This window comes from Desmodus rotundus, chromosome 3 (assembly GCF_022682495.2).
Source record: "Desmodus rotundus isolate HL8 chromosome 3, HLdesRot8A.1, whole genome shotgun sequence".
In the NCBI taxonomy this organism is placed as follows: Eukaryota; Metazoa; Chordata; class Mammalia; order Chiroptera; family Phyllostomidae; genus Desmodus; species Desmodus rotundus.
This window is the reverse complement of record NC_071389.1, coordinates 149,118,946-149,143,317: the sequence shown is the minus strand read 5'-3', so window position 1 is coordinate 149,143,317 and position 24,372 is coordinate 149,118,946. Positions and strand designations below refer to the sequence as shown.

The following is a 24,372-nucleotide window of genomic DNA, read 5'->3' as shown; positions in this document are numbered from 1 at the left end:
TACAATGTCATTGACTATATTTTCTTTTTTTTGATATATTTATTGATTATGCTATTACAGTTGTCCCATTTCCGCCCCTTCACTGTTATACTTTACATCCCTGTGACAATTTTGTAACAACCAATTTGTACTCCTTAATTCCTTCAGCTTTTCACCCAGCCTCCCAATCTTCCTCCCCTGTCAACCATCAGTTTGGTCTCTGTATCTATGAGTTAGTTTCTGTTTTGTTTCTTCATTTGTTTCTTCTTTAGATTCCACATATAAGTGAAATTATATGGTATTTGTCTTTCTCTCTCTGACTTATTTCAATTACCATAATAACCTCTAGTTCCATTCATGCTGTCACAAATAGTGAGTTTTTATTCTTTTTATGGCTAAGTAATATTCCATTGCATATATGTATCACCTCTCCTTTATCAACTTGTATATTGATGGGCACTTGGGTTGCTTTCATATCTTGGCTATTGTAAATAATGGTGCATTGAACATAGGGTGTCTAGATGTTTTTGAATTAGTATTTCAGATTTCTTTGGCTATATATCCAAAGAATTGGAATTGCTGGGTCATAAGGTAGTTCCATTTTAAATTTTTTCAGAAACCTCCATACTATTTGCATAGTGGCTGCACCAATCTGCATTTGCATCAACAGTACACTAGGGTTCTCTTTTCTCCACCTCCACACCAACGTTTGTTGCTTGTTGATTTATTGATGATAGTCATTCTGACAAGTGTGAGGTACTATTCCATTTGGTTTTAATTTTCATTTCTCTGATCATTTGTGATATTGAGCATCTTTTCATATGTTTATTGGCCATCTGTATTTCCAATGGCCATCTGTATGTCCTTTTTGGAGAAGTATCTATTCAGGATCTCTGCCTGCTTTTTAATTAGATGGATTGTTTTTTCTGGTGTTTAGTTGTATGAATTGTTTATACAATTTGGATTTTAACCCCTTATCAGATGTATCATTGGCAGATCTCATCTTCCATTCAGTAGGTTGTCTTTTCATTTGTGTTTTTTTCTGCACAAAAGTTTTTAGCTTGATGTAGTCCCATTTGTTTATTTTGGGTTTTTGTTTCTCTTGCCTAAGGAGATATATCACAAAAAAATACTGCTAGGAGAATTATAAGACATTTACTGCTTATGTATCCTTCTAGCAGTTTTGTGGTTTTCTATTTCATATGTAAGTCTTTAATCTATTTTGAGTTTATTCTTTTTTAAAATGTATTTTGAAGTATATTGATTATGCTATTACAGTTGTCACATTTTCCCCCATTTATACCCCTCCACCCTGCATACCCTCTCCCACCTGTATTAACCTATCCCCTTAATTTATGTCCATGGGTCATACATACAAGTCTTTGGCTTCTACATTTCCTATACTATTCTTAACCTCCTCCTGTCTATTTTCTACCTACCATTTATGTCACTTATTCTCTGTACCTTTTCCCCCTTTCTCCCCCTCCCACTCCCCTGCTCATAACCCTCCATATGTTTTCCATTTGTGTGATTCTGTTCCTGTTCTACTTGTTTGCTTAATTTGTTTTTGTTTTAGGTGTGGTTGTTAATAACTGTGAGTTTGCTGTCATTCTACTGTTCATATTTTTTATCTTCTTCTTAGATAAGTCCTTTTAACATTTCATATAATAAGAGCTTGGTGATGATGAACCCCTTCAACTTGACCTTCTCTGGGAAGCATTTTATCTGCCCTTCCATTGTAAATGATAGCTTTTCTGGATACAGTAATTTTGGATGAAGGTCATTGGCTTTTATGACTTGGAATACTTCTTTCCAGCCCCTTCTTGCCTGTAAGGTCTCTTTGGAGAAATCAGCTGACAGTCTTATGGGAACTCCTTTGTAGCTAACTGTGTCCTTTTCTCTTGCTGCTTCTAAGATTCTGTCCTTAACTTTAATCTTGGGTAATGTAATGATGATGTGCCTTGGTGTGTTCCTCCTTGGGTCCAGCTTCTTTGGGACTCTCTGAGCTTCCTGGACTTCCTGGAAGTCTATTTCTTTTCTCAGATTGGGGAAGTTCTCCTTCTTTATTTGTTCAAATAAGTTTTCAATATTTTGCTGTTCATCTTCTCCTTCCTGTACCCCTATAATTCGGATGTTGGAATGTTTCAAGATGTCCTGGAGGTCCCTAAGCCTCTCCTCACTTTTTTTAATTCTTGTTTCTTCATTTCTTTCTGGTTGGATGTTTCTTTCTTCATTCTGGTCCACACCGTTGATTTGAGTTCCAGTTTCCTTCCCATCACTATTGGTTCCCTGTACATTTTTCTTTGTTTACTTTATCATAGACTTCATTTTTTCATCTAATTTGTGACCACATTCAACCAGTTCTGTGAGCTTCGTCAGTACCAGTGTTTTGAACTGTGCATCTGATAGGTTGGCTATGTCTTCGTCACTTAGTTGCATTTTTTCTGGAGCTTTGATCTGTTCTTTCATTTGGGCCATTTTTTTTGTCTTGGCATGCCCTTTATGTAAAGGGGCAGAGCCTTGGTGTTCCCCACAATGGGGCAACCCAAATCACTGTGCTGTGAAGCTGTATGTGGGGAAGGGGTCCGAGAGGGAACAGTGGCACTTGCTCCACTCTGTGCCAGATTTCAGTCACTTCCCCTGCTCCCCACAAGCAAATTGGGCCCTGCTGATTCTGATTCCCAATGGGTAGGTTTGTGTACCTTCTAGGACCCTGTGGGTCTCCCCAACAAACTCTCCAGCGGGAGTTTCTCCCACTGCCTTCTCAATCCCCACAGGTATTTTTAATCACTCCTTTGAGGCTTTGTTTCCCCACACTGGAGCCCTGGGTTGTGTGGTATGTGGCAGGGTCTGCCACATGCTGCCTTGCTGGCCAGCTTCAGCCTTGCCAGCCAGCTGCAGCCTTGCCAGCCTCGCTCCACAATCTGCTGCCTCTCTGGGTCCTCCATCCCATCTTGCCTGCCCTGGTCCTCCAGCCTCCACCTTGCCACAAGTCCTCTTTGCCCTGCTGCCCATCTCCGCCCCTCCTAGTGGTCTGTATGAATGTTTCTTCTTTGTCTCCTTGGTTGTTGGACTTCCATACAGTTTGATTTTCTGTCACTTCTGGTTGTTTTTTGTTTTTAAATTGGTGTTGTCCTTCTTTTGGTTGTGTGAGGAGGCACAGTGTGTCTACCTATGCCTCCATCTTGTCTGGAAGTTGATAGATGATATTTTAAAAAATAGAAATAGTTGAAAATACAGAGGCAACATCAGTATGGTGAGAAGTGAAAGGGATGAAGAAAACAACAGCAGACGGATAAGAGGGCCAGAACAACATATCATCTGTAATATATTTGAAGTGTATGAGAGAACATCATGAAAGTATAAATGTAGACTCTGCATAAGTATGATGTGCTTTAAGACAGTTTATATTGTGCACTGCCATGAATTATAAGTGATTACTTAGGGACAGATAAACTGTAGCAGGAGGTAATGTCAGGGGGAGAACTGGAAAATGTGTGTACACGCATGTGTGCACACACCTGAGATGGACTTAAGAGGTATTCAGGAAGAAGCACACAGGTATGCAATAAACAAAAATAGAAAACAAGATTCTTTCATTATAGAGCTGCAACAGACACTTCAAGTCACTACAGAGTGTGCATGGAGAACCCAAGTTGTCTAACAGATATTAATACTTCAAGGAACAAAGCGTCAAACAAATACATTTAATAGAATTCTTGAAAGACAGGACATTTTGCTCCCATAGAAGTCAAAATAGTCCTTTACAGAATATGCATTTAAATTGTAAGTATATTTCAAATAATGTATTTTTAAAACCTGAACATGACAGATTTCATACTTTTAAAATAATCTATAATGAAATATCTCAATGTTACATGCAGATTTAACAGAAGTCAAATATCGGCAATGAGAAACAGTACTGTGACCACATTCATTCTGCTGGGACTGACAGATGACCTTCAGCTGCAGGTTCTGGCCTTTCTCTTTTTCTTTCTCACCTACGTGCTGAGCATAACTGGGAACCTGACTATCATCTCCCTCATCTTACTGGATTCTCACCTTAAAACCGCCATGTACTATTTCCTACAAAATTTCTCCTTCTTGGAGATCTCATTCACATCCGCCTGTATTCCCAGATACTTGTATAACATAGCAACAGGTGACAAGGTCATTACCTACAATGCTTGTGCCAGCCAAGTATTTTTTACTGACCTCTTTGGTGTAACTGAGTTTTTTCTCCTAGCCGCCATGTCCTATGACCGCTATGTGGCCATCTGCAAACCCCTGCATTACATGACCATCATGAGTAGCACAGTCTGCAGAAGACTTGTCTTTTGTTGTTGGGTTGCTGGTCTATTCATTATAATCCCCCCACTGAGTCTAGGCCTAAATCTGGAATTTTGTGATTCTAATGTCATTGATCATTTCATCTGTGACGCATCTCCCCTCCTGAAAATTTCTTGTTCAAGTACTTGGTTCATGGAGCAGACTGTGATAATTTGCGCTGTGTTGACCCTCATTGTGACCCTTATGTGGGTAGTACTGTCCTACATTTATATCATCAAAACAATTTTTAGATTCCCTTCTGTTCAGCAAAGGAAAAAGGCCTTTTCCACCTGTTCTTCCCACATGATTGTGGTTTCAATCACTTATGGCAGCTGCATCTTCATCTACATCAAACCTTCAGCAAAGGAATCAGTGGCCATTAACAAGGGCGTGACAGTGCTCACTACTTCCATTGCTCCAGTGCTGAATCCTTTCATTTACACCTTGAGAAACAAGCAAGTAAAACAAGCCTTCAGTAACTACATCAAAAGAATTGTGATATTTTCCAAAAAATTAGAGAATGTGAAGCCAAACAAACACATATAAAATGAACCTACCAAATTCTCTAGTCAGGTTAACTTATTCAAAACACTCTCATTCATCCTGATCTAGTGGCGTCTTTCTCACAAACCTCTTTTAAGATCCTTCTATACACAAGCCTATTAATAGCCTTTTAAATTTCAATCCTTGCTTCACCTTGAAATTAAGAATACCCAAAAATAAAAATAAAAAAGTAAAACTGAAGTATATCTCCAAATTAGAAATATCAAGAGAAATATATAGGTTAGTAAATCTTTACATTTACCAGCAAAAGAATAAGGTATGGTCACCATTGTTTCATCCAATCCAAACCTTTCAAATGATTTATTGATTGATTCACTGAATAAATATGTATTGGGCACTTTCTTGGGGACTGGTACTCTTGCAAGCACTAAAAATTAAGAAGGGTAAACAAACACTAGCAAAAACTTATTCTCATATATCCTCAGGGGTAAATAAAAACCAATTCTATGTAAAATAAAGCAAAATGGTTAACTTGTACTCAAATAAATGTTTTTTTCATAACAGGAAATTATAGACCTCATAATGATGGAAAACATCGAAAACACTGAAACAGGATAGTAAAAAACTAGGAAAATTCCTACACAAGTGGAATAGGGAAATTGAGACAGAGAGCTGAACACATGGCTGAGCAATGTACAGCCAGATACAAAGATCACCTCCCTAGAGATAACATCTCAGCCTCAGCTGTATTTCAGCTCCAGGCCCAGAAAAGCAGCAAAACCAGGTGGGCAACTCCAGGACCTACTGTAATAACTAAAGTTCCCTGCCTTGGCCCTGACCAATCAGTGGAGACCATGACCCTGAAAGGGCACACCTGGAGAACTGAAGAATATTCTGCTGAAACCCTCCCGAGACCTACCCTAAGGTTCCCACCTACAAGAAAGAAATAAAAGCCTCAAGACAAGGGATCTTTGAGCACTGTCTCTCCAGGAAGAGCAGCCAAGGACATTTTCCTTTCCCTTCTCCCTGGCTCCCAACTTCTTTCCTCGCAGACACACATCTCTTAAACTCTAAGTCAATGGGCAGCTGCCAGCTTGTCCCATGCTAATCCCCTAACAAGTCCAGGAGGCCCCTTTTCTCTGACTTCCCAGTGAGTTAAGGCAGCCCAGCCTGGGCTCTCCTGTTGCTTCTTCTATGTAAGCCTTTCTCACCACTCTCCACTCTTGGCAGGCCCATTCTCTTTCTTGAGGATGTATTAATAAAACTCTTACTCATCCATTTTCGTCTCACTGATCTGTAATTTTTTACTGCATTGGTGGAAAGAACCAAGCTTCCAGTAACAATACTAAAACTTAAAAATGGTAAGACTCGCGTCATATATCAAATCACTAATAACCAAAATTTTAAATGTTATCAGCTTTTCTCAAAAAATACATGAAGTTAAAGGAAAATGGTGAAAATAGATAATAACTACTTTGGGGAATTTAAATATTTTGGTATTGCAAAAATGCTGCCAGATGTAGACACAAATACTGAAATGTCAATACAGGATGTCAATACAGAATGTCACTGAAACAGAACCATTTTCAAAAGGAATATGAAAAGCAGTAGTAACGATATTACATCTTTTACAGGAAAAGTTATACATTGGAAGGACACATTCGTTACCACATTTCCTCCAAAAAAAAAGAAGCTCATACAGGTCATCATCTATAACTATCTCCCTCATCCCACTACACTTGAGGCTCCAGAAATTTGACTCTACATTTCCCCTCTGTGTTAGTGTCTAGTCTTCTCCATACACAGTTTCTCTGTCAAAAATAGTTTCCTCATTCTTTGTTAACTCACACTTTTTCCCTTAATTTTTCAATTTAAAAGTCACTCAGTTTATTCAAAAATTAAACATAAAACTACCATATGATCCACCAATTCCACCTCCAGGAGGTGTCCAAAAGAATTAAAATCAAGACATTAAAGAGATATCTGCACTCCCATGTTCACTGCAGCACTGATCACAACAACTAAGATGTAGAAACAGCCTAAATATCTATCAACTGATAAGTGAATTTAAAAAATGTAGTATAGATACACAACAGAATACTATTCATCCTTTAAAAAGAAGGACATTTTACAACATGCAACATGGTTAGACCTTCTAGACATTATACTAAGTAAAATAAGCCAGATACGAAAGACATGAACTTCTTTTAAATTCATGTTTCAGGATTCTTAGGGTATAATCCCAGCAGTGGAATTGCTGGGTCAAAAGGCAGTTCCATTTTTAGTTTTCTAAGGAAATTCCATACTGTTTTCCACAGTGGCTGCGCCAGTCTGCATTCCCACCAACAGTGCACTAGGGTCCCTTTTTCTCCACAACTTCACCAGCACTTGTTGTCTGATTTGTTTATGATGGCCATTCTGACTGATGTGAAGTGGTATCTCGGTGTGGTTTTAATTTGCATCACAACAGCATGGATGGAGCTGAAGAGCATTATGCTAAGTGAAATAAACCAGAGGGTGAAAGACAAACACCAAATGATCTCGCCTGTAAGTTGAACCTAATCAGCAAAACAAACAAGCAAGCAAAATATAAACAGAATCCTTGAATTAAAGAACAAACTGACAGTAACCTAAAGGGAGGAGGGAGAGGGATAATGGGGGAAAATAGGGATGGGTCCATCAAAGAACATGTATAAAGGATACATGGACAAAACCAAAGGCGGTAGGTTCAAGGGTGGGAGGCAGGAATGCGTGGGGCGGGGGACCAAGGTGGGGTGAAAATGGAGACAACTGTATGAACAACAATAAAAAATAAAATAACAAGAAAAACAAAAGACAAGTACTTTATGATTCAACTTATATGAGATATCTAAAACATCAAATTCATAAAATCAAAGGATGGTTGTTCCCAGGACCTGTGGGATGGGGAATTATTAACAAACAGGCATAAGATTTCAGTTAAGATTTTAAAAGCATGGAAGACCAGGTTTTGGTCAACAGTAATATAAAATTTTTAAGAGGAAGGATCTCATATTCACTGTAAATTTTTAGGACAATATGCAATTTATTAGAGGTAGGATACAAAATAAAACTAATCCAGAGCTCCCTTTATTTCTATAGGCTTCCCCACCCAAAATCTCCTAAAATCATTTCACACCACCAAATGGCTAGCAAAGAATAAAAAGATGCAAACTTCCAAAAAGGACAGATGTTCAGCTTGAGGGTGATGTCTGGGTTAGATGAGCTCATTTCTGGAGGAGCCCACTGTTTGCTCTGCTACAGAAGCAGCCCAATACTACGCACTTTTGGATCAGAGGCTGACATCAGGGACACCCTGAGCATGTCATTGGATGGAGTTGCTGGTCGGTAGGCAGGCCATTTACTCCCTCCAAGCATCATCCTTCAGTGGCTACATGGTCAAATCCTGCTACTGTTCTGCTATAGAACCAACACAGGGCAGCTTTTAGGTGGAGAGGCAGATCTGAAAAGGTGAGGTGGAAGCAGCCAGGCTCCTTTCACATGCAAAATTTGCCAGGGGACAGTATCAGATTGTTGTCCAGGAAGTGGTGGTAAAGGAGCAGCTCTTCCTTAGATGTGCAAGGGTCCAAGTACTCTTTCACATTAATTCAGACATAGAGGCCAGAGCCATGATTGAGAATAGAGATTTTCAGTGCCTTCAATGTGTTAGTGATGTACCTGTGAGCTGCCTGCTCAAACCTCTTGTATGTAAAGCCTCTTGCAAAAATATGCAAGTCAAAAGGAAAAATGGAGAGCCAAAGAGAAGTTCTAAAGTTGGGGTCAGAAAGCCCCTGAGCTGCTACTGAATTTTGTCAAGCTCGGTTATTCAGTTTCCAGTGAGCTGTCACTGTGAGCAAGGACTCCAAACAGCACAGTGAGAAAGGTCACTTAAAGAGGGACCTGTCAGGTGTCTTCACATGCATTCTCAGTCAATTAAAAATAACATCCAACTTTTTACTTATTTACAAAATTAATATGTAGTCCTTATAAATTTGTGAATACAAGAAAAATACAAAGAACAGTCCTGGCTGGTGTGGCTCAGTGGATTGAGTGACTGCCTACAAACCAAAGGGTCGTGGGTTCCATTCCCAGTCAGGGCACATGCCAGTGTTGTAGACCAGGTCCACAGTAGGGAGCGCATGAGACGCAAGCACACATTGATGTCTCTTTCCCTCTCTTTCTCCTTCCTATCCCCTCTCACTAAAAAATAAATAAAGTCTTTAAATATATATAAAGAAAGAAAGAAAATCACAAAGAACAATAGAAATCATAAATCCAAAGAAAATCGCTATTAACCATTTTTTTTCCACTGTGAACATTTTCCCTTACTTTTTATTATGGAAAATGTCCAGCATATACAAAATAACTAGAACAGCAAGTTTTTTTAAGAGGAAAGGTATGTTAAGTATTCTTACTACAATAATTTTTTTAAAAAACTACACACACATTTTTCAAATGAAAAAGAAACAAGCCTGGGAAGAGGGGAGGAACCAAGATGGCAGCGTAGGTAGACACACTGCGCCTCCTCGCACAACCAGAACTGACAGAGAATCGAACAGCAAGGGGGACTGACACCAAGGAAATAGAAAATAAACATTCATCCAGACTGGTAGGAGGGGTGGAGAGGACTCGCGTGGCTGTGGCGGGACTGAGACTGGCGGAGTGTGGGACAAATGGAGCAGGCAGTCCGAGCACTAGCAGACCCTGCGGCCCCACATTTGCACAGATAAACCGAGAGGGTCGGACTCAGAGTGGCGGAGAGTGGGGCAGGCAGAGTGGCGGGTAGCACCCTGTGGCACCACATTCGCCCACAGATAAACCGGACGAACGGTGGGCAGTGAAGCAGACCGCGCAACTCAGGGCTCCAGCTCGGGGAAATAAAGCCTCAAACCTCTGATTGAAAGCACCCCTGGGGGTTGGGTCAGCAGCAGGAGAGACTCCCAGCCTCACAGGAGAGGTTGTTGGAGAGACCCACAGGGGCCTAGAGTGTGCACAGGCCCACTTACTCGGGAACCAGCACCAGAGTGGCCCAGTTTGATTGGGGGTAGCGGAGTGAAAGATTGAGGGCTGGAGGAGAGTGAGGCGGGCGCCATTGCTCCCTCTGGGCCCCTCCCCCACGTACAGCGTCACAGCCCAGCAACCAGCGTTACCCCGCCCCGGTGAACACCTAAGGCTCCGCCTCTTAAAGTAACAGACGTGCCAAGACAAACAAACAAAAAAAATGGCCCAAATGACAGAACACTTCAAAGCTCCAGAAAAAATACAACTAAGGGACGAAGAGATAGCCAACCTATAGGATGCACAGTTCAAAGCACTGGTTATCAATATGCTCACAGACTTGGTTGAATCTGTTCGAAAAACAGATGAAAAAATGAAGCCTATGCTAAGAGAAACAAAGGAAAATGTACAGGGAACCAATAGTGATGAGAAGGAAACTGGGACTCAAATCAATGGTATGGACCAGAAGGAAGAAACAAACATCCAACCAGAAAAGAATGAAGAAACAAGAACATGGAAAAATGAGGAGAGGCTTAGGAACCTCCAGGACACCTTGAAACGTTCCAACATCCGAATTATGGGGGTGCCAGAAGGAGAAGAGGAAGAACAAAAAATTGAAAACTTATTTGAACAAATAATGGAGAACTTCCCCGATCTGGCAAAGGAAATAGACTTCCGGGAAGTCCAGGAAACTCAGAGAGTCCCAAAGAAGCTGGACCCAAGGAGGAACACAACAAGACACATCATAATTACATTACCCAAGATTAAACACAAGGACCTACATCCAAGATTACTGTATCCAGCAAAGCTATCATTTAGAATGGAAGGGAAGATAAAGTGCTTCTCAGATAAGGTCAAGTTAAAGAAGCTCATCATCACCAAGCCCTTATTATATGAAATGTTAAAGGGAGTTACCTAAGAAAAAGAAGATAAAAAATAGGAACAGTAAAAATGACAGCAAACTCACAGTTATTAACGACCACACATAAAACAAAAACGAGAGCAAACTAGGCAAACAACTAGAACATGAGGGTTGTCAATAAGGGAGTGGGAGGGGGAGAGGGGGGTAAAGGTACAGAGAATAAGTAGCATAGATGATAGGTGGAAAATAGACAGGGGGAGGGTAAAAATAGTGTAGGAAATGTAGAAGCCAAAGAACTTATAAGTATGACCCATGGACATGAACTATGGGGGGGAATGTGGGAGGGAGGAGGGTGGGCAGGATGGAGTGGAGTGGGGGGGGGGGAAATGGGACAACTGTAATAGCATAATCAATAAATATATTTAAAAAAGAAAAAGAAACAAGTCTGGAGTAGAGTCCTGTGAGTTCTTTATATATGTTGGAGATCAGACCATTGCCTGAGGTATCATTGGAAAATATATTTTCCCACACAGTTGGGTCCTTTTCATTTTACTTCTGTTTTCTTTAGCCATGCAGAAGCTTTTTATTTTGATGAAGTCCCATTTGTTTATTCTTTCCTTTACGTCCCTTGCTCAAGGGAACATAAATATTAGTGAAAATATTGCTGCATGGAATATCTGAGATTTTCCTGCTTGTGTTCTCCTCTAGGAGTTTTATAGTGTCACAACATATATTAAGTCTTTTATCCACCTTGAATTTATTTTTGTGTATGGTGTAAGGTGGTGATCGAGTTTCTTTTTTTTGCATATAGCTGTCCAGATGTTCCAACACTATTTTTTGAAGAGGCTATCTTTACTCTATTTTATGCTTCTGCCCCCTTTGTTGAATATTAATTGACCATAGAGACCTTGGTTTATTTCTGGGCTCTCTGTTCTGATCCATTGGTCTTTGTGTCTGTTCTTATGCCAGTACCATACTGTTTTGATTACAGTGGCTTTGTAAGATTTGAAGAACTCATACAACTCCACTCCAGGAAGACAAACAACCCAATTAAAAAATGGGCAAAGGACCTGAACAGACACTTGTCCAAGGAGGACATACAGAGGGCCCAGAGACATATGAAAGGATGCTCAGCATCACTAACCATCAGAGAGATGCAAATTAAAACTACAATGAGATACCACTTACACTGGTCACAATGGCCATCATAACTAAATCAACAAACAAGTGTTGGAGAGGATGTGGAGAAAAGGGATCCCTAGTGCACTATTGGTGGGAATGCAGACTGGTGCAGCCACTGTGGAAAACAGTTTGGAATTTCTTCAAAAAACTAAATATGGAACTGCCTTTTGTACTAGTGACTCCACTGCTGGGATTATACCCTAACAATCCTGAAACACCAATTCAAAGGAACCTATGCACCCCAATGTTCACAGCAACACAATTTACAAAAGCCAAGTGATGGAAGCAAGCTAAGCGCCCACCAGTAAATGACTGGATAAAAAAAAACTATGGTACATTTACACAATGGAATACTATGCAGCAGAAAGAAAGAAGAAGCTTCTACTCTTCGTGACAGCATGGATGGAACTGGAGAGCATTGTGCTAAGTGCTATAAGCCAGGTGGTGAAAGACAAATACCATATGATCTCACCTATAAGTGGAACCTAATCAACAAAACAAATAAGCAAGCAAAATACAACCAGAGATATTGAAATGAAGAACAAACTGACAGTAACCAGAGCAGAGGAGGGAGAGGGATAATGGAGGAAAAGAGGGGAAGGGCTATCAAAGAACAATATAAAGGACAGACAGACAAAGCCAAAAGGGGGTAGGTTCGAGGGTGGCAGGTAGAAATGAGTTGGGGGAAGGGGAGGCATGGGACTGTAAAAATGGAGACAACTGTACTTGAACAACAATTTTAAAAAAAGACATAAGCCCATATAAATATGATTTTAAGGGAGTACTAAAATCTGGCTTGATAGTAGTTAATATTTCTATATTTGATTACCAATCCATCATTTAGCCATACCTACTGTTACTAAAAAGACCGTTCCTTTGAGGCTTCCCATTCTTATAATGTCCTTGGTCCATGTCTATGTCTCACTCCTGAAGATTAATGAAAAGATTATTAGAATATCAAATATATATTTGGTATAAAACAGAATAAGCTCAGAACAACACATTAGTTATAATTAAATATTAATACTGTCATTATGAACAATAAAGATCTATCAGTTTGGGAGAAAAAATGTGACTACTGGGAAATTTTTCATGCCAAATATCAAATGCCCCCAAAACACAAAAGAATCACCAAACAGTAACAACCTATGTTTCCCTAATCAGAATATGCTTCTCCAATCAAAATGTTCCCCCAATATTTTCTTTTTTTTTCTGTCTATATTCTTTAGTAGATTGTCAATCTGTAGTAGTCAATATTGAAGTCATATACTTTGTTAATATTGTTCCCTTGGATATGAATAGTGTTTGGCCTTGCAAATATGTTGAAGGTATGCCTTTTCTAAAGTAAAGACAACATCAAATGTAGTTGAATCATTATAACAGAAAATGAAGCATTTGACAAAATCCACTTACATTTACTCTCAACAAAGTGGGCATGGAGGGGAACATACCTCAATTAAATAAAGGACATATAGAAGCCAACAGCTAACATCATACACAATAGTGAAAAGCTTAAAGCTGCACAGACAAGAATGTCCACTCTCAACACTTTTATTCAACATAGAATTGGGAAAACTAGCAAAAGAAATTAGGCAAAAATAAATTAATTAATTAAAGGCATCCAAATCAGAAACGAAGGAGTAAAACTCTATTTGTGGATAACATAATATTGGCCAAGATGGAGGCATAGGTAGATACTCTGTGCCTCCTCGCACAACCAAAAGGACAAAAACAAATTTAAAAACAAAAAACAATGAGAACTGCCAGAAAATCAAACTGTAAGAAAGTCTGACAACCAAGGAGTTAAAGAAGAAACATTCATCCATACCAGTAGGAAGGGCAGAGATGGGCAGCCTGGGTGGAGAGGACTCACAGCAAGGCAATGGTTGGAGGACTAGGGCGGGCGAGATGGTGGCTGGCAGACCAGGCAGTCCCATATTTGTGTGTAAGTAAACCGAGAGGAACAACTGGGGAGCAAGACAGACCACGCAACCCAGGGTTCCAGCATGGGGAAATAAAGCCTCAAAACCTCTGACTAAAAAACCTGCGGGGGTTGCAGCAGCAGGAGACACTCCCAGCCTCACAGGAGAGTTCATTGGAGAGACCTACAGGGCCCTAGAACGTACACAAAACCATCTACCCAGGAATCAGCACCAGAAGGGCCCACTTTGCTTGTGGGTGATGGAGGAAGTGACTGGAAGCTGGCCAAGATCCAAGCAGGCAGCATTGTTCCCTCTGGGACCCCTCCCCCAGATACAGCGCCACAATGCAGCAAGGTAGATTGCCCTGCCTTGGCAATTTCCTAAGGCCCCACCCCTTACTAGGTAACAGATGCACCAAGACAAAAAAAAAAAGGCCCAAATCAAAGAACAGAGATCATCCAAGCTCCAGAAAAAATACAACTAAGCAACGAAGAGATAGCAAACCTATCAGATACACATTTCAAAACACTGGTAATTACTTCACAGAAATGATTAAGTATGGTCGCAAAATTGAGGAAAAAGTGCAAAGGCTATGCAACGTGAGATAAAGGAGAATATACAGGGAACCAACAGTGACGAGAAGGAAACTGGGACTCAAATCAACAGTGTGGACAAGAAGGAAGAAAGAAGCATTCAACCAGAACAGAATGAAGAAACAAGAATTCAAAAAAATGAGGAGGCTTAGGAACCTCCAGGACATCTTTAATCATTCCAACAACTGAATCATTGGGGTGCCGAAGGAGAAGAAGAAGAGCAAGAGATTGAAAACTTATTTAAACAAATAACGAAGAACTTCCCTAATCTGGCAAAGGAAATAGACTTCCAGGAAGTCCAGGAAGCTCAGAGAGTCCCCAAAAAGTTGGACCCAAGGAGGAACACACCAAGGCACATCATAATTACATTACCCAAGATGAAAGATGAGGAGAGAATCTTAAAAGCAGCCAGAGAAAAGGAGATAGTTACCTACGAAGGAGTTCCCATAATACAATCAGCTGATTTCTCAAAAGAAATCTTGCAGGCAAGAAGGGGATGGAAAGAAGTATTCCAAAACATGAAAGGCAAGGAGCTACATCCAAGATTACTGTATCCAGCAAAGCTATCATTTAGAATGGAAGGGCAGATAAAGTGCTTCTAAGGTAAGGTCAAGTTAAAGGGGTTCATCATCACCAAGTCCTTATTATATGAAATGTTAAAGAGACTTTCTTTATCTAAAAAAGAAGATAAAAAATAGAAACAGTAAAATGACAACAAACTCACAGTTGTTAACAATGGAACCTAAAACAAAAACAAAAACAAACTAAGCAAACAACTAGAACAGGAAGAGAATCACAGAAATGGAGAGCACCTGGAGCGTTATCAGTGGGGAAGTGGGTGGGGAGAGAGGGGGAAATGATACAGAGAATAAGTATCATAAATGGTAGGTAGAAGATAGACAGGAGGAAATTAAGAACAGTAGGAAATATAGAAGCCAAAGAACTTATATGTATGACCCATGGACATGAACTAAAGGGGGGAATGCAGGTTGGAGAGGATGCACAGGGCGGAGGGGAATAAAGGGGGTAAAATGGGATAACTATAATAGCATAATCAATACAACATATTAAAAAATGGAATTGCCTTTTGATCCAGCAATCCCACTTCCAGGAATATATCCAAAGAAACCCAAAACATTAATTTGAAAGAATATATGCACCCCTATGTTCATTGCTATGTTACTTCCAATAGCCAAGATCTGGAAACAGCCCTAGTGCCCATCAGTAGATTAGTGGATAAAAAAGTTGTGCTACATTTGCACAATGGACTACTCAATCATAAAAAAATAAGGGAATCTTACCTTTGTGACAGCACGGATGGACCTGGAGATTATTGTGCTATGCAAAATAAGGCAGCCAGAGAAAGACAAATACATTATCTCATTATATGTGGAATCTAATCAACAAAATAAGCTTATGAACAAAATAGAAACAGAGGCATGGATACATGGAACAGACTGACAACTGTCAGAGGGGAGGGTGTTGGCAGCTGGATGAAAGAAGGCGAAGGAATTAAACAAACAAACAAATATATAAAAAAACACATAGACACAGACAAAAGTGCGGTGACAGCCAGAGTAAAAAAGGGGCAGGGTGGGTGGAGATGGTCAAAGGGGGGATAATTGGGGATAGAAAGAGACTTTGCTTGGGGCTATGGGCACATGATGCTGTATGCAAATGTTTTATTGAGTTGCACAATTGAAATCTGCATGATTTTGTGAACCAATGTCACCCCAATGAATTCAATTTAAAAATGTTAAGTACTACGCCTTGAGACAAGTATTAAAAAAACATTCTCCCCCTATTTAGAAAACCAATAAAGCCATCAGAACAACAGGAAACGAAAAAAAAAGAAATTATAAATGCTCTGGCTCGTGTAGATCAGTTGGTTGGAGCATCATGCTGTAACTGGAAGGTTGTGAGTTCAATCCCCAGTCCAGGCACATATGTGACAGGCTTCTCTCTCTTGCATTATTATTTCTTTCTCTTTCTCCCTTCCTTTCTCTCTAAAAAGCAATGAAAAAAAAAGTCCTCAGGTGGGGATAGAAAATAATTTTTTTAAAGAATTTATAAAGAAAAAGACAAATACGGTAATTCAGTTTGAAGAATTAGTGTAATTATGAGTAGTGCAAAACCATCCAAAAAACTGAAGCAAGTATTGGATCTTCAAATCCAAATTGTACCTTAAGTAAGCAGGCAAGTGACGACAAATCCAAGGAAACTTCGAAGGAAACGATCAAAGTGCCCTTCAACAGGGAACTGATACAGAAGAGGCAGGGATGAATGGCGGGACTCGCGGCCCTCAGGTCCCAGCCGGCCCCCTCGACGCCAGTCCCTGCAGGGATGGGGACTTTCTTTGGAAACCTGACCCTCTGGCTCCTTTCTTTCTTCCTCTTCCGTCCCAACGCCCCCGGGATCCGGACCTTTGCTGCTCCAAGGACCCACGCCTCCCCTGCCAAGTCAGGGCAGTGGGGCGGACTTGGAAATAGCACACGAGGCGGCCCCACACGGCCCCACACGGAGCCACCAGTTCCCCGAATGCCTCGACATCTCCGCGAAGTGCCCGGCGCGTCCTGGACGCTGCAGCTGAGAGACCCGGCCGGGCCGCTTTGTGTGCCACCAATGGCCCCCCAAACTCCCTGCACCACGGACAGTGATACAAAGGGCAACCACTGCGATGGCTGCGGTACCCAGGAACCCAGGATCGCACGCTTTCTGCTTTGTTTGTTTTGTTTTGTTTTGTTTTTTGGAAGGGGGAGAGAGGTACAAGTTTCTATCCAACAGACTTTGTGGGGTGATCGCATCGTGAGCAACGAGAATGTCGAATGGCCATGTTGTACACCCCAAAGGAATATGCTATTGTATACCGGCAGTACTTAGGCAAAAAGAAATTTCAAAAAACAGAAACAGCAAAATAAAAATAAAGAAGAGGTAGTAAACATATATAACCCGGAATAGTACTCAGCCACAAGAAAGATGAAATACTGACATTTGGAACAACACGGATGGTTCTTGAAAATACGCTAAGCAAATAAGACAGAAAAAGTTAACCATACAATCTCACTCACGTGGCATATAAAGTGAAAGCAATAAATGAACAAGAAAAACAAATAAAACCGCTGCACAGACAATAGTACGGTGGCTACAGGAAGAAGGAGGGAGGGGTGATGAAAGGTGCTTTGCCTTCGGACGGCTCACACTCAATGCAGATCGTGTATCACAGAAATGTACACTTGAAACCTACATAATCTTATTGCCCAATCACCCCAATAAATTTAACTAAAAAATAAAATTAGAAGAACAAATAAATAAATTTTCTACATTCAAGTTTTTTAAGAATAGTATGAGTTGTTTAATATTGGAAAACATTACAAATACATAGTAAATCATTAGAACCGTTGGAAACAAGAAGTGGAACAAACAGAAAACCAAGACAACGGATGCTCAGCACTAACTGGAAATAATACTCAATTATGCATAAACTTACTGCATTCTTGCCATCTACATTCAAGTTTTAACATTGCAATTGTACATTAGTAGCAATCTATTTTATGTAATTTTAATGCAGGTTTCATGTCTTTACCAGGAATTACCAGTGCATGTCTAATTTCATTTTAACTTAATTCATGTCACTTTGGCAATTTTCAAATACTAACTTTTATACTGGATTGGATCCATTTGATAAAATATATGATCCTGTGATTTTAAAGATTCTTTCTTAGTAAGAGCTTTTTATGAAATCCTAAATCTTTCTACTTATTCCTTGTTTTAAAATATACTTTGGGATTTTGAAATGTTTCCCTTGTTGCACTTACAAATGGTATTCATTCTCTCTAATATTTTTTTCTACTTATTTGAGTAGTTTTGTTTTGAAAAAGTAATCTGCACTATTGCACCAATATTTTATGATAAATTTTCCAATTCTTTCAGCATTAATAAATAAAGGTTGAAAGTGAGGTCATGGTTAGATTTCCTGAAATAACTACTCTCATTTTCCTCAATAAAAATTGTTCTCAAAGAGGTTGGTTCTTAAGGAAATGCAAAGGTGACTTGATCAGGGTCATTACTGAATGGTAGGCCAGATAAAGATCAGGAAGGGACCAAACAGGGTAGAAACAAGAAAACTGCTTGGGGATCCCGACTTGAACACTCGCCTAGGTCTTTGAAAGCAATATTATTCTTTTGACTAAGTCGTTAAAGGCTTGTTTCACTTGTTTGTTCCTCAGAGTATAAATAAATGGGTTTAACATGGGCGAAATAGAAGAAGTGAGTATTGATACTCCCTTATTTACAGCCATCTCATCTTTTGCTGAAGGTCTGGTATAAATAAAGATGCAGCTGCCATAGGTGATAGAAACCACAATCATGTGGGAAGAACAGGTGGAAAAGGCTTTTGTCCTTTGCTGGACAGAGGGGAATCTTAGAATTGTCCTGATAATACACGCGTAGGACAAAACCACACATATTAGAGTCGTGATGAAGATCAACACAGAACACGCTATAACCATCTGCTCTAGGAACCAGGTATCGGAGCAGGAAATCTTCAATATAGGATTAGCATCACACAGAAAGTGGTCAATGGCATTAGAGTCACAGATTTCCAGGCCCAGTCCCAAGCTAAGTGGGGGGAATATGATTAACAATGCGGTCATCCAAGAGCAGAAGATAAACCTTTTGCAGACCCTGTGGTTCATGATGGTCTCGTAGTGCAGGGGTTTGCAGATGGCCACGTAGCGGTCATAGGACATGGTGGCCAGGAGGAAAAACTCTGTTACTCCAAAAAGATCTGTAAAAAATAATTGGCATGCACAAGCATTATAGGTAATAGTCCTGTCACCTGTTGATATGCTGTACAAGAATCTAGGAACGCAGGCAGAAGTGAATGAGATTTCTAAGAAGGAAAAATTTTGGAGGAAAAAGTACATCGCAGTCTTAAGGTGAGAATCCACTAATGTGAGGATAATGATGGCCAGATTTCCAGTTACACTCAGGATGTAGGTGATAAGTAGAAATAAAAAAATCAGAATCTGCAGTTGTGGGTCATCTGTCAGTCCCAAGAGGATGAATCCAGTTAGTGCCGTATGGTTTCTCATGTCTGACTCCTAACTTCTGTCCAATTGCACGTAAAACTGAGGAGGTAAGATCTCAGAAGAGAGTGGGAAGAGTTTTACAGTGGATTTTGTTTACAAAAGCCAGGCAATGAATTTTACATAGATTGGTTTTCCTTGATAATATTTTAAATACTTCACGCTCTCAGCACTGTTGACATATCATTTCACAGTTGAGAAACCTGGCTGTCAAACATTTTTTAGTACAAAACATGGTAAGGTCTACATTTTATATTGCAGGGCACTGTTCACACTCACAAACACACACACCTGAAACAAAAATTTCAATGAAATATTAATCCTTAGATGCCCTGCTCTCTAATGTTTCCTATTCTAATTTATCTCATCAAAAATAAACACAAATATCACCAATTTGACTTTATAGTCTACTAAATGTCATGGCCTGTATTTGAAAATACAATTTTTAGGGATTCTTATATAACACAGTGCAAGTAAAACATAATTTTTCCATGGGTCTTTTAAATATATACTTTTTATTTAGTCTTTGGAATAGATTTGCTCATAGCACACTTGGTCCCTGGGAGCAATGAAATTGGGAACTTTAGGGTATACTATTTTCCCTAAGAAGTGTTCCCCTATCCCTGACCGAAATTTCACTGTTTCATTACCTGCTTGACGCCTTTTCCCCTGGATAACTTGTGAACACATGAGGGGCGGTTAGGACACTAGCTGTCTCTGTGTTAATCTGCCAAAGCATCGAGGACTCTGTTCCACTGCCATGAGCAAACCTGACATTCATCTACAAAGGATGCTTCTCATATTTAAAAAATCCTTTCCGAGATGTCCTCATGACTTTCTCAAGGTGTTTATGCCTGGTCTGATTCTCACCGATTGTTCACTTTCATGCAAAACACAGAGAGCATTCTGATATATAACAAATTCACAAGTAAATGAGGAAATGTCTGTACACAGCTGAACAACATTATCCTTAACATTACATAATTCAATCTGATGTTTGACTGAAATGTTTAGACTCCTTGTTATCACTGATATTATAATGAGCTCTATAAGGATTAAATACAATCTCCAGTCTGGCTTCCATCCTTAGCTTCCAATAATTTTCTCAAGTCTCTGACTTCCAAACTACCCCTCAACTGAACACTCCACTTCACTCAAGCGAGTCTCTGCAAGCTTAACTGTTGTTTCTTTAACTCTCAATGAAGTGTAGCCATTTTCTTTTATTTTCTGTTGAAGCGTTTTCCCCTGGATAAACTGTAAACACATAACAGGTGGTTATGACACAAGGTGAACACACACTTCACTGAAACTACTCCTGGCAAGTTTGTTATTTCCATAAATTTCCATGAAGTGTAGCTATTTTATTTCTTGCACTTGGCACTCTCAATTGCTCCTTTCTTCTTACGATGTTCTAGACTAGCAATTTTCCACTTTTTCATCTCATGGCACACATAAACTAATTACTACAATTCTATGGCACACCAAAAATATATTTCTATTCTGCCAATTTGACAAAAAAAAATGTATAGTCTTAATTCATTCACACCAATGGCTGTTGTTGTATTGGCTGTGGTCATTTTTTATTATTTGACAATCTAAGGGAAAAGAGGTCAGTGCCCCTGTTTAGTCCGTGCCCCTGACTAAAGAGTCAGGTCTTGCATGTTTTACAATTTCTTGTGGCACAGAGGTTGGAAATCACTGTTCTAGACACATTGTACCATATCGACCTCCTGGGTTTTGTGTTTCCCTTCTGGTTTCCCCTTTACAAGTACCTCTTCCCTTACTCATCTTTATAACATTGATATCTCTCACATTTCATCCCTAAATCCTCTTCTCTCTTTTTCTGTGTGTTTTCCTTGGAAACTGACTAAATCCTCTGACTTTGATTTAGCGTTTAAAATGTGATTATTTCAAAGTGTACATTTTTAATATGATGTCTTGAAATGTTAGTCATTTGTACTAAGCAATTTCACACTCCTTCTAAGTGACCTTGTTCGAAGTGGAATGCCTCATCTTCATCTCTATTAATCTTTACCTTCTCCTTGTTCATTGTACTAAAATCACAAGCCAACAATTTATTGCCATATATTAACAATTGCTATCAAGCTACATTGTTTCATACTTCAGCATTATCTTGAAACTCTATTGACATGCAGGTACTTTATTTGATTGTGCGGTCTCCCTGATTCCAACAAGGGGGAGGTTTGTGTGCTGGTGGGGGAGTTGTGCAGAGTGGCTCTGAAAACCTAAGCCTGCCATAGTGACAGACAGGCATTGTAGAGGTCGTCCTACATGGACTACGTCTCTGCAAAAAAATTTCATCTAATTATTTGTGTTTTTTCCTCCCCCTTACTCCATACATTTGCTAATTCTGACCTACACCTGGCTCTTAGTGACTCCTTCCTCTCCTTTTCACTTAAGACTCTTCAGAGGAGTCTTTTCAAAGTTTCTCAACCACATTAAGACCTTTGTGTTTCTTTTGTCACAGCCTGTGCCTAACAGAGTATATAAAAAATTGTTGGAAAAACAATTTTTATCTTGTTTAATGTAATAACCACAGAGTGGAAAGACTTTGAGATATAGAGTTAATTCAAGATTTACCCTCAGACCTGGATCAAGGTATAGTGCTTGTTCACACTAAATTTTATTTTATGTTTACTTCATCAAATATTGATTATTTTTATCACATTTTTGTAGCCTGGCCTACTATATATTTCCGAAAGCTTTCAATACAGAGAGTGAAAAAGAAAGAAATGAATGAAGCAAATATATGCTTTTATATAATTATAGCACAATTCTAAAACTACTCTGCCATCCCTTCATTTTGCCACATCCCTGGCACTAATTTAGGGCACTTTTGTTGGCTTATCCTTTCAAGGAAAGGTTCTGAGTGGCTTTTAACTCACATTATAACCTATGTACTCAGCACATATATGATACCTGCATGATTAAATGACTTATTACTGTTTGGCAGAGAAGTGGCTTTCCTTTTATGATTTCCATTCATGCTTCTCAATGCACCTGTCAGACACATATTCATACCAGAGATTAATTCTGGATTTGAACCGATGGAGGCTCTGTGAATGTTCCTCAGACAACACCAACTAACTACAGTAACAACTGCTAAAATAACTTCACACTCCAGTGCTTATTCAAAGCCATCAGTAATTTGGAAAAAAATTTCTTTTAGAAATTTCAATTAACTGGCTGTGTGAAGGTTCACTTGATTGCTTTAAAATATTCCTTTTCTGCAGAAGTGGGAGATACTCTACCCATCATCTGCCCATTTCCCTCAGTACATCTTTCAGAATTTACAATCCCCATTAAAGACACAAAAAACTGAACCTGGTTTAATGTTTTAGCACAAGCTGGGAGCACTTTCAAGAATGTGAGCATCACAGAAGTAACAATAAATTAAATAAATATTAAAAATACATTAAGTAATTAAAATAATTAAATTAAATTAAATTAAAAACAAGATATAAGAGAGGATTATATGCAACCCACCTGCCTTTTTTTTTCAGTCTTAAGACATCTTGTTGCTGCCTTACACAAGTCTGAAAGCTCTAAGTCATGTCTTTGCTCCTAAATATCTTGAAAAATAAATAGACACTATCATTTGATATCTATATACTTCATCTTTCACAGAACTGAACATTTTATTTGTTTATTTTTTTTCAAATTTAGTTTACTTTAATTTCCCCAAACTAGCACAGCACATGAGCTCAGCAGAACCAGGTTGGGTGGAAGCCCAGACAGCTACCAAAGAAGATGGATCTCGCTTTTTACTGCAAACTCCTTCCCCTTCTTGTACCATTAGCTGCAGTTCACCTTGCTAGCAAGTGGTAGCTGACTCCTTGGAGAAAGACCTCAGAAAGGAGAATGGAGGACAGGGATCTGCTGAGAGAAAACTGTCCTTGACAAGTCACAGATCTTCCATTGGTACAGTTTTTTTAAAGATTGCAGGTATCTTAAATATATCAGGAGATAAATTCCAATTCAAGGTTCCTTCTAGAAGTCCTTCATTTCACCTATTTTTAGGTGTCCTGCTATTTATCCATGCACAAACTCAGCCCCATCAAAGTCTTTTTGTAATGTAATCTTCATTGTATTTTCCATTACCATTGTGTCCCCTTATACACACTCCCCCCAACAATAACCACACTGTTGTCCATGTCCATGAGTTCTTTTTCTTTTGGGCTCAATCCCTCTACCCCCTAGTTTCCCCTCCACCCCACTAGCTGTTGTCTCAAAGTCTTTAGTTGACTGAAAATTATGAACTCGTTTCTTTCACCATAATTTAATTAACTATTCACATCTCTCAGAGAAAACAATTTTCCAAGCCTCTGACAAACCACAGACATAGTGGTTTCAGCTGATTATTTATCCCTGAGCACCCTCAGGGTTGGAAGGATGAAGAAGAGCATATTTGCATAAGCTTGTATGTGGACTTCTGGTCACTCTTTCTCTGGACCATACTCACCTAACAGGTGGCTCTTGGATGGCACTCATTTATCTGATCATGTCATTTGTATCGTGTGGCCAAGACTTTCCTGCCAAGAAATGTGTATGATTGTGAAATGTAATTGCTACTCCAAGGTCTGAGGAAATATCAGGAACTCTCTGGTTTAGATAGACATGATATTTGTATCTTCCTACAAAAAAAAAAAGGGAATGTTTTACAACAAAATTGATGTTTGTTTTATGTGCCAAGCATGACCAAGTGAATGAACACTAGTCCTAGGTGAATTGGGTTTCAAAGTCATTAATGATTCTTTCATGTAATCCTTTGGCAAGGATCCTAAAACATGCATCCATAGGGATAATGTCCTCAGAGAACTGAAAATTCAAAATTACATTCAACACAAGACTTGTACACAAAATAAAAATTAAATGAA

The 24,372-nt window shown here is 39.3% G+C and overlaps 2 protein-coding genes across 4 annotated transcripts; one reads left to right on the top strand and one right to left on the bottom strand.

The window, feature by feature from the left end:
- Nucleotides 1-2,856: 2,856 nt before the first annotated feature.
- LOC112319014 (olfactory receptor 6C2) lies at nt 2,857-5,995 on the top strand. 2 transcript variants are annotated; one of them, XM_045184684.2, is made up of 3 exons: nt 2,857-3,011; nt 3,585-3,765; nt 3,864-5,995. In XM_045184684.2, the coding sequence occupies exon 3, from the start codon at nt 3,889-3,891 to the stop codon at nt 4,852-4,854; it is 966 nt and encodes a 321-aa protein (XP_045040619.1). In that variant the 5' UTR covers nt 2,857-3,011; nt 3,585-3,765; nt 3,864-3,888; the 3' UTR covers nt 4,855-5,995. The 2 variants fall into 2 exon arrangements, with proteins under 2 accessions (XP_045040619.1, XP_024431997.1); XM_024576229.3 differs by lacking the exon at nt 3,585-3,765.
- An 11,726-nt stretch (nt 5,996-17,721) lies between these two features.
- On the bottom strand, nt 17,722-24,067 carry LOC112319091 (olfactory receptor 6C2-like). Of its 2 annotated transcripts, XM_045184709.2 has the most exons (3): nt 23,958-24,067; nt 22,982-23,067; nt 17,722-20,728 (listed from the first exon to the last, which is right to left on the bottom strand). In XM_045184709.2, the coding sequence occupies exon 3, from the start codon at nt 19,478-19,480 to the stop codon at nt 18,542-18,544; it is 939 nt and encodes a 312-aa protein (XP_045040644.2). In that variant the 5' UTR covers nt 19,481-20,728; nt 22,982-23,067; nt 23,958-24,067; the 3' UTR covers nt 17,722-18,541. The 2 variants fall into 2 exon arrangements, with proteins under 2 accessions (XP_045040644.2, XP_045040643.2); XM_045184708.2 differs by having other exon boundaries at nt 22,982-24,067.
- Between the last annotated feature and the right edge of the window lie 305 nt (nt 24,068-24,372).